Source organism: Solanum pennellii, chromosome 12 (assembly GCF_001406875.1).
Source record: "Solanum pennellii chromosome 12, SPENNV200".
NCBI classification, from domain to species: domain Eukaryota; kingdom Viridiplantae; phylum Streptophyta; class Magnoliopsida; order Solanales; family Solanaceae; genus Solanum; species Solanum pennellii.
The window spans coordinates 49,372,843-49,384,325 of NC_028648.1; the positions used below are offsets into that span (position 1 = coordinate 49,372,843).

At 32.9% G+C, this 11,483-nt stretch overlaps 1 protein-coding gene across 1 annotated transcript; it reads right to left on the reverse strand.

Moving 5' to 3' along the window:
- Positions 1–5,435: 5,435 nt before the first annotated feature.
- LOC107006951 (extensin-like) lies at positions 5,436–6,714 on the reverse strand. The gene is made up of 2 exons (XM_027913791.1): positions 6,687–6,714; positions 5,436–6,292 (listed from the first exon to the last, which is right to left on the reverse strand). Exons 1-2 carry the CDS (start codon positions 6,712–6,714, stop codon positions 5,436–5,438), a joined length of 885 nt encoding a protein of 294 aa, XP_027769592.1.
- Positions 6,715–11,483: the final 4,769 nt, after the last annotated feature.

Sequence of the window (11,483 nt, forward strand, 5' to 3'; positions counted from 1 at the left end):
AGAGACGCGAAACGCGTGGCTGCGCGTCTGTTTCTCCGAGAATTGCTGGGTTTCGCGACTGGGGGGAGTCGCGTCTGGTGCGTGGTTTCTCTGGGGGCTTTTGTTGGGTTTTGTCGCGAGGAAAAGGGGAAGAAGGAAGGGGGGAAGAGGGAAGGGAAAGGGATGGTGAGATGGGGCCGGGTCAAAGGGAAATGTGGGCTGGGTCGGGTAAGTGGACTGCTGGGGGGTTAATTGGATTGAAGGAAATTAAGTGAGTTGGGCTGGGAACAAGAAGATTGGGCCTGGGATTAATTTCAAGTTGGGTTGGTTTCGAATATACATAAGATATACCGGCTATATACACAATTATATAAACGTTAAATCGTTATATTTTGCAAAATTATAAAACTAATTAATTTAAATCATTTGGAAAATTTAGGAAGCTCGATAATTAATTTATACCGACGTGGGTCAAAATTGGGTGTCAACACAGCGTATGAAAAATGCTTCTGATTCTATTGATTTCATGGGACAAATTGGAACTTCCTCTAACTACAAAATATACAGGTACTAGTAAAATTGATTTTTTGTCATGTTGGAGTAAATGAACTTTAACTTACTATTATTATGAGTTCAATTACTTTAGTGTGAACAAAAATATTAATTTGACCTTATATTCTTAATCTGGTGTCTTGTGTGCATGTAATATGTCTCTCCAAAATTTGTTATGTTTGTATTCTTCATGTTATGGTTGTTATCCAATTTGAAGTTTGTAATTTTTAATTTGAAGAAAGAGTGAGTTCAAATTTCTTGTGTTCGTGTAATATGCATCTCCAACATTTGTATTTTTCAAGTTGTGGCCTAATTTACTTTTGTTGTTTGCAATTTTTTATTTTGAAGAAAGACTGAGTTCAAATTTCTTGTTTGGTGATTTGAGTTATATTGTTGATTACCTAAAATTCTACCAGCTCACAAGTCACATGCTGGCTAGTGAATGGAACAATTGTTTCTTGTTTTATATTTCGTTTGTCCCTTTTTTAATTGTGATGTTGCACTTTTGAAAAGTTAATTTTAATGATTTTTAAAATGAAATTAAATTATGTTTATTCAATATTTTAAATTGAATTTTAGATATTTACAAACAATATGAAAAGTACTTTAAAGTAACTTTTTTCATATCAATATGATAAAAACATACATCTTAAAATATATTAGTAATTTCACAAATATTGACAATGTATTACAATTACGTGCGCTCATCAAGTTACAACGTTATACAAGTATATTCATAGTGAGAAGTTATCTTTCAAATTTACTTGTTTTACATAATTTCTAATTAATAGTGTAGTTGACAAAGGTAGAAAAATGCAAATTCGTCCTTCTAATATAATATGATGTAAGAGTTAGTACTGAAATTATTTTTGAAACAAATTTGTCCATTAAAAGTTTTTGAAATATATAAAATATGAATATAAATTGTAATATTCATTTTGTTTTAATTCTATGTTACTAAGTTTTTTTTCGAAGATATGTACTTTTTCCCCCTCAATTCATGAACCTACAATATATTTAACTTACAAAACATTTGTCCTATAAATTGAGTTTCTTTTGGTTGAGAAAATAAGCACTCAAAAGAATTACTTTTCCGTATAAAATCAGTTATGAATACACCAACTCAAGAATAGAAGAGCAACATTTTTTAATGTCATTTATTTTGTTGCTTAGTTGAATCTCGAAGATGGAATACTTATTATTTTTTCTTCTATTTGCTCGTGGGAGAGACTCCCACTATCTTCAAGAAACATTTTATTGTGCCTCTAAGCCAAACAAGTTTTGTTTGAGATTCCTTGTACTTTTGTCATTCTTGTTCTAACGCAATTTGAAGATAGTTATTTTTTCGACATTCATATCAATATCCAATAGATCAGTACCATCTTTGTCTAATCCTAATTTTGAAATTTTTAATGACAAAGACTTTTCTAGATGACATGAAAATATGAAATTCTTTGTGAAATGATTAAAGTTGGCATATGCTACTTCTTGAGAGACCTTGTTCTAATGCTCTCGGTTTTGAGGTAGCAACGGACAAGCTATTCTAATTAAAGAAAAAAAAATGTCAAATAGCAAGATGATGATTATTTATGCAAGACTTGTATTCTTGGAGAAATGTCCAATAAATATTATGATCAAAATTATAGCAAGTATAAATTTGCTAAGGAGAATTGAATTACTTGATAGACACTCAAATTACCCTCAAACCAAAATCGAAGAGTAAGCTGTCATCGTCAATAAAATACCCAATTAAGAATAAGGGTCGAATTCCTCAAGGAATGATATAATGATAAGAATTAAACTAAATTTAGGAATGTGAACCTATTCATTGTAGCACGTTAAGACAAATGGATGGCTGATTCTACCGAATTCACTAAAATAGTTTATAGTATCAAATTCCACAATTAAACTAAACTTCAAAGAGTCAACCAATTAAGAAGTATATATTTTAGGGGTACGAGAGTTGGAAGTGATGTCACATAGGGGTAATTGATTTCTCAATAGTGCTAAACAATCATGGATAGGCTGGTCATCTTCAATGACACTAATTGTGTTTCGATCTCATAGTACCAATTCATAGAATCTCATTTCCATCTCATCCATGTGAATAGAAAATCAACCCATTACCTTAAGAAATCTCTTATTCGAGAAGAATTGGGCACATAGATCTAAACCATAATCGCTCTTTCGCGCAAACAATAGAAATCAAATCTAGATTGAATGCATTAAACTAATTACCCCACTCCAATCGATCTCTTTTGAGCATCAATTGGATATCGAGAATAAGATTAAGTTTGCAACCTTAACCCATGAATTAACCTCATCTTAAGTATTAGCCTAAATCCATGAATTAACAACAATAAAACTAGAGTTGTCAAAATGGGCTTACCCAATTCAACCCTAATGGGCTAGAGAGTTAAATGGATTGGGGAGGGCTGACCCTTTTAATTGAAGAATCTATAAAATAGCAGCTCAACCCAGCTCTAAGGGGCCACGGGTTGGACTTTCAACCAAAAAATGAACAATATTACTCTCTTAGAAAGAGTATCGAACGTTGATATGTATGAACACGACATCAATTGATATAAAAATTCATTTATAAATCACACACTTCGGTGAATACTAACAAAAATAAATTTATTAATCACATCTTTGGTGAATACTTACAAAAATACATAATAACCAAGATAAGATTTAGCGAATAAATGTTGATCATTCCATCATTTCTCCCACAAAAAAACTAGCTGGTTTAAAAGATTTTCAACAATACAAGGCAGCCTAAATACTTAACAAATCTAAAATTTCTCAATATTACATGACTCATTAATTAAAGTTTTACGACTCCACTTCCGCTTCCACCACCAATCACATTTGAATCAACATGTGATATTGTTTCCTTAAGAAGTTCATCTTCATCTACAGTTCATCATATAGAATGATATTGCAAAAGACATGATTTTTATTTTTCAAAATATTTATTGATAAAATCTTCATAAATAAAAAATATTAAAAATATAAATAAAATTATTAAAATTTAATAGCCCACGGGCTGATATCTGAGACTTGCAGGTTGGACCTTGAGGCCAACAAATCAAATGGTGCGGGCTAAAAAGCCTCGTTCCAAAATGGGCCAAAAATATTCAGTCCAACCCACTTATTTCAAGGGTTGGGTTGGGCCGGTCTCACGGGCCAAGCCTAATTTGACGGCTCTAAATAAAACAGAGCAGAACACAATATTCACTACATTAAATCAACACCCAAACTCATAATTGCATCTCTAGAATCGGGATTTAACCACCCATCACAAAAAGTAAAGAAATTATATCTATCATGCTTAATCATTATTGTGATGAAATCAAGTACTTATAATCAACACCCACTTCACTTTCAATTTGAAATTGTCAATTTCAAGAATGAAACTAATCCTAAAACTAAAGATATTTTTCACAAGGTAAGAAGTCTCATACAAAAGAATCTCAAAAACTCTAAAAAAAGAACTCATATCTCTCTTTTGGACTATTTATAGTTTCCCAACATGTGGCTTAAAATTCACTGCATGACCAACTTAGGGACATTAGTTATTAAGCTCACCGAACACGATCAGCGGACCATCGTCTGTTCCTCAGCTCTTCTTTCATTTTCTTTAGTTGTTTGAACCTCAATTGCCGAACTCGTTTGATTCTTCCTTTCATATTTGGCGGATCGCTGATTACCACCTTTGTTCTCCTTTTAAGCCTTCATTATTCATCAAAGTCCTGTCACCTTTGATCATGGTCAACTTGTTCGCCCTTCTTTTTCGGCAAGTCGCCGTTTCACATTATGACATATTTAGAGGTATTTATGGACAATGACATGGAAGTGCAAAGAAAACTAGTTTCTAACGGCTAAAGAATAAAATAGACAATTAAATTAAGTAACAATAGAGAAAGTGAAAATTGACTAATCTACGAAAAACATTCAACATTGAGAAGATAGTAATATCAAAGAACAAATATTATAATTGTAAATATGTAGAAGATATTACTCATGAAAGAGTAAGAATTTTACAATTTTTTAAAGTTCTTAATATATGTGACAATGCCAAATCAGCTACATATGCAAAGTTCCCTAAAAAAGATAATTGCGCCTTAAATGACGTTGTGTGTAAATAGGCGACCGACTCCTTTGTTGAAAGAAAGTTGTGAATTTTTTAAAAATTATCTTCTTATGGAGTACAAAGTAAAAGAAAACAACATACTTACAAGAATTTAATGGATTAAGGAATAAACCATCAAAGCTCATATACATTCAAGAATCAACAACTGATAACAAACAGTAAAAACAATGAGCAAGAAGGCTAGAGGAGAAGTTGAAGCAAACTGGTCCATATCATGAAGTATCAATCTTCCAATTGTAAAATAGAAGATATTATTCAATAAATTAATTGATGATTGTTGCCGTTGGAGTTTGAATCTTTCCCTCAAGAAACCATTCTTTATTTTGTGCATTAAATTGAAATCTGAATACAAACAACCAAATAGAAGATTAGAGATTTATTTGGAAGAAAGAAAGTCTTATATAAAAAATTTATCACAATTCAAATAGCTACTCACTTTATTGATTCGGAAGAATGGTTGAGCTCCTAGAAATACTTAGTAATGAGTTGGAGGTGGTGGAGAAGCATAAATGTATGCTGGTGGAGGAGGTGATTTCACGGGTGGAGGAGGTGAGCTGTAGTAATAGGGTGGAGGAGGAGACTTTACTGGTGGAGGTGGAGAGTGGTAGTAGTAAGGTGGTGGAGGAGAATGCAATGGTGGAGGAGGTGACTTGTTGTAGTAGTGTAGGGGAGGTGATGGGGATGGTGGAGGAGGAGACTTGCAGTAGTAAGATGGTGGAAGAGATGGCAGTGGTGGAGGAGTAGACTTCTAGTAGTAAGGTGGTGGAGGATATGGCGATGATGGTGGTGGTGACTTGTAATAATATGGACGGGGTGGAGATAGCGATGGTGGAGGAGGGAACTTGTAGTAGTAGGTTGGTAGAGGTGATGGTGATGATGGTGGTGGAGACTTGTAGTAGTATGGTGGAGGGGGAGATGGTGATGGAGGAGGAGGTGATTTATAATAATATATTGGTGCAGGTTTTGGTGATGGTGGAGGTGGAGACTTGTAGTAATAAGGAGGTGGTGGAGACTTTGTTGGTGGAGGCGGAGATTTGTAATAGTATGCTGGTGTAGGTTTTGGTGATGGTGAAGGTGGAGACTTGTAATAATAATGAGGTGGTGGAGACTTAGTTGGTGGCGGCGGAGATTTGTAATAGTAAGCAGGTGGTAGTGGAGACTTATAAACATATGTGGGGGTTGGGGGAGGTGGTGATTTATACACATACTTTGGTGATGGAGCAGGTGGTGACTTATAAACATAAGTCGGTGATGGAGGTGGAGGAGAATTATAGTAGTATGGAGCAGGTGTAGGCTTGGCCTTTTTGCATTCTGCATAAGGTGTCTTAGAGCCATAAGCAAATGGCTTTGCATAGAGTACAACTTCATATTTATTCTTTGACTTTACTGTAAGGTGAGCATCCTTTATTCCCCAGCGAAGCTTTGTAGGAATTCTACACTTCGAATCCTTTAGAGCATTTTGGAGTTTAGCTTTGCAAGCCTTTGCTCCATATTTGAGATATTCAAATCCTTCAACTGTGATGCTAAATGTGCCATTGATCTTAGTGGTACCATAACTCACAATTTTCTTGTCACCATCCTTGCAAGTTATTTCAACAACAGCACCTTAATCCATGTGAAAACAGAAATAATACATTAATTAACACCAAAACATTAATAGATCTTTCAACATATGATGATTTAGATATGTCCCTACTTCCTCCAGTACTATGCCCTGTATTCATAATATAAAATGGTAATTACAACTTGTTTTTATCATAGTAAATACTCTTTCAAGCAAGAACAAACTACTTTCATGCAATTGTCAAAATAGTGCTTCTAGTTGTTGCCTTGTAATTTTCTTGACGTTTTAAAAAATTAATTATAACTATAGATATCGATGACAGTAAAAAGGATTGAAGATTCAAATAAAAAGCGACACATTTATAGTTGGATAATTTATCTTATGAAAAATTAAGGGAAAATAAAGAAAACAGGCATGATATAAACACTATGGTACCTTTCAGGTGCTTCTTGCCTTGAGACATTTTTTGGTGCTTCCAATCATAGCATCTAAAACAATAGACTATTCCGACAACTTTGACCACAAATTGATGATGTGGAGGATAGTAATGAGTTGGAGGTGGAGGAGACTTGTAGTAGTTTGGAGTTGGAGGTGATTTCTTGGGTGGTGGTGGCGTGGAGTAATAGTATGTAGGAGGTGTTGACTTAACAGGTGGTGGTGGGAAAGTGTAGTGATATGGTGGGGGAGGTGATTTCTTTGGTGGTGGTATTGAGGAGTAGTAATATTGTGGAGGGGGAGACTTCACTGGTAGTGGTGGAGACTAGTAATAGTACGGGGGAGGAGGTGATTTAGTCGGTGGTGGTGAAGACTTGTAATAGTATGGTGGAGGTGGTGATGGGGATAGTGAAGGAGTACACTTGTAATAGTATGATGGTGGTGGTGATGGAGATAGAGGTGGAGGAGACTTGTAGCAATAAGGAGGTGAAGGAGAAGGTGAAGGAGGTGGTGGAGATTTGTAATAATATGGCGGAGGAGGTGAAGGAGAAGGTGGCGGTGGAGACTTATAATAATATGGCGGGGGTGGTGATGGTGAAGGTGGGGGTGGAGATTTATAATAGTATGGTGGTGGAGGTGAAGATTTGTATTAATACGGAGGTGGTGGTGAAGGTGATGGTGGAGGAGGAGACTTGTAGTAATATGGTGGAGGTAGAGATGGCGATGGAGGTGATGGAGACTTATACACATACGGTGGAGGTGGAGACGGGGAGGGAGGTGGTGGAGATTTATATACATATGGTGGAGGTGGTGATGGTGGTTACACATACGGTGGAGGTGGAGACGGGGAGGGAGCTGGTGGAGATTTATATATACATATGGTGGAGGTGGTGATGGTGGTGATGGTGATGGAGGGGGTGGAGACTTATACACATATGGTGGAGGTGGTGACGGAGAAGGAGGAGGAGGTGATTTATAGAATGGAGGCGGAGGAGAAGGTGAGGGAGGAGGTGGAGATTTGTACACATAAGGTGGCGGCAGAGAAGGAGAAGGAGGAGGAGGAGGAGGTGATTTATAGAATGGAGGCGGAGGAGAAGGTGAGGGAGGAGGTGGAGATTTGTACACATAAGGTGGTGGCGGAGAAGGAGAAGGAGGTGGTGTTGACTTATACTCATACATTGGAGGTGGTAGAGAAGAGTATACATAAGGGTCTACCGACACTACACTAGCAACAACCAATATGGCCAACACCGTTACGATTTGTGGCAAATACTGACGACCCTTGTCAAGGCCGCCACCTTGAAACCTCATTTCACCGGAAAATTACACCACCTAGACTCCCAAATGTGGCTAGTTAGAGTAGAAGAAAGGAGATAACCTTGTGTTTTTAAGTTGAGAAGTCTTGCCTTTTTCGGATTCATTCGCCTACGTATTTATAGTAAAACACCTTGAGAGGTAGCTAGCTCTGTCTAAAGGACCAATTCAAATATAAAAGAATATGCAACATATTCTAATTTTACTTATAAAAACTCCACATATTTCCATTGAATTATTTTCACATCATTTACCTGCTATAAAGTAAATCAAGAGAATAACTTATGAATGTGCAAAGAGACAGATCACTTCACATGCCACAAAATGTTACTAAGGGAAAATTGTTTTTAATTTTCAATATTTCCACTGTCTTACTATTTTGGTTTCCATGTGTTGCCTCTCATGGACATCAGGAGTTTGAGACCTTCAAGTATCAATAATAATAATTGAACGATAATCATACATATAGTTAAAAAAAGAAAATATTATTCTTGTTTCTTAGTGGTTAAAAAATCAATTTATAACTTAAATCAATATTTGTGGTAGCATGGTAAGTATTTCTCCATACTTAATTAGAGAACATGAATTTGACTTTTAAAAAGAAGTCACCTTTGGTACTTGATAGAGAGCGTTTTACGTCCCAAAATAAAATTTTCCAATGTACATTCAGATAAAGTGGACCCCATAACAAACACCAGACCCCAAATGAAAAAGAACCTTCCTATGATGGATGCATGGCTTCAAGTAATTTAGATTTTACTTGTTGCAAACTTGAAATGTTGATTTCTTTGACATTGAAAGGTTTCAATTAGGGATGTACCAAATTGAATTAAAAATTGGACGAAATTGCAAATTGAGTCAAATAGAAAAAATTTGATCAGTAGTGTGGTTTGACCTCGTTTGATATTGAAAAAAAAACTGATTATATTTGTGTTGGTTTGGTTTCAACTCAAAAAATCAATCCGAGACCAAATCAATCCTACATTATATATATATAATTTTTAAAATTCTATTTTATACATAAAAGTATTTATTTTGATATAATTTTTAATACTTCTTATACTTTTTCATAGTTTTTGTCTTTTAATATATTTATTTTATGTATGGAAGTTAAAATTCTTAATGATCCAATAAAAATTATAGTCCATATATCTTGGTAATTATAATAAAGCTTAAATCAAAATCAAATTAATCTTAATGGAAAAAGAAAATCAATTCAACACTAAAAATGACAATAATATTGAATATTTGCTCTTTAATTTGGCATATGTTTAAACAATTAAAATACATAATCTAATTTTACTTTCCTTTAACATTTTGTCATGTAACTATTATTAATTAAACTTATTTTAGCATGACTTATTAGTACTTTTAAATTATGATCAATTTCATTATGACTTATTGATTTGCGATATTTATTTTTTTACGCAATTTCTTTATTAATGTTTTTTTGTTGGATGTTTTAGTGTCATAGATCATATCATATTTTGTATTGTTTTCTTAAGAAACAACTTAGATAGTTGCATTTTGGTAGGACTAAAAAAATATTTGAAGTATAAGTAAATTATATATTTGTATGAATATTTTATCGGAAAACCCCGAAAAAATCCGAAAATCTAAAAAATCCAAAGTTAAAAAATCCGAATTTATTGGTTTGATTTGGTTTATAAATTAAAAAATCCGACATAAATGATTTGATTTGATACTTGAAAACTCCGAACCAACCAAATCATGTATACCCCTAGTTTCAACTACTCCGTTGTATTTTGTGGTATACTTAAAAATAAGTTTGACTGTTATTTTATTTTGAAATATTTTTATTAATTAATTTCAGAAGCATTTAAAATCAATTCTGTCGTTTTCAGTTAATATCAATTATTAATACTTTATATGTTTATTAAAGAGTGTGTTTAATTTTTTGAGACTCGCCATGCACTACTACTAATTCAAAAAAAAAGTACAAATCTGTAATTCATATTTTTCATATTTTCTTTATTGAATAAATATCTCAAAAGGTCACTCAAGTATGTAAAATTATATGAGAAAATCACTCAACTTAATTTTATATCAATATAGTCACCCAATTTATGAATTTTCTTCTATAAAATTACTCAACTTAATTTATTTTTTTAGAAAATCATTATAACCAAAAGATAAAAGAGATAATTGCACAAACCACCCTTCAAGTTTAGGCATGTAATACTTACTTCCATTATAGTTTATAATATTATGTTTATTTTTCTTATTTTATTTTATTTTATTTTTATTTTAAAGTTTTCTTTTTTTTATTTTTGATAATTATGTTTTTAACTTAATTATTATTAACATAAAAATTAATGTCTTAACTAAATTTTCCTTTTTATCATATATTGTTTAATTTAAATAACATTATAACTCTTTTATTTAATTTATAAAAAAAATCTAACTTTCCAAAACAAACTTATTTTTCATTCTATATAAATATGCAAGCCGCACTAAATAATATCATATTAAACACTAACATCAAATATATAATCCAAAGGTTAAAATGATTTTTCAATTCAAAACCTCAAAAATAGTACTACTCAAGAGATATTCAAAAACTAGTGTCTATTTAGTTGAAATGATTTTTTGAAAAACTTTTGCAAGGTGAGGAAAAAGAAACGGTGGTTTATCTCAGCCTCATCCATGTCCAATTCCAATTGGGGTGGGAGGAGATGATTTAGCATTGGAGTCATCAAATTTTAATTTAAAAATATTGATGTATATGTATTTTATTGTCATAATAAAATATTTTTGCAAGTACATATGTTTGGTGGGTATTAATAATAGTAAAATATGATGAAACCTGCGAAAAGTTGAATTAACGCTGAATGCTTAGACAATTGAATTGATATTTGTTTTATCGAAAAAATTGATTTTCGAAAGAGTTTGTTTTATTTTAAGGGTATTTTTGACTTTAAGGAGTCGCCACTTAATTTTTAAGAAAAATCAAGAAACTTCGTTTCTAAACAACTTAAACAGAAAAATTGTTTTGAAACATTTTTTAGGGGGTTCGGGATTCATATTAGTGTCTTAGGAAGGTGTTTAAGGCACCTAAGACACTCCGCTAACTTACGGTTTTCCAACGATTAACTTATTTGACTACGTTTGTCTTTTACAAATCGAAGTTTAAACTTTATCAAAATCTTAGCCAAACTTTACAAATTTGAAACATTTGTTATTTATCTTGTAATTTGTGAATCTATTCCAAAGTCAAACTTCTTTAAAGTTTCATCTAAACAAGTTACAAATTTTGCAACACTTATCGTTTTAAGATTCCGTTAAAGTTAAACCTTTTAAACTTTTTACTCTACGCAATTTTTCAAACTTAAACATTTATCTTTAATATGTCAGTTTTTAGTTTTAATCTTGATAAAAGTAGAGAGGCGTTTCGACGGGGTTTGGAGGTTCCTAAGCTTAGACTAACGACATTTAGTTCACACACATATATGTAATAGAGAG

Coding starts and splice junctions, on each gene's coding strand:
- LOC107006951 (XM_027913791.1), bottom strand. CDS start 6,714: ATGTCTCAAGGCAAGAAGCACCTGAAAG. Junction 6,293..6,686: donor AGGCAAGAAGCACCTGAAAG/GTACCATAGTGT, acceptor ACATGGATTAAG/GTGCTGTTGTTGAAATAACT.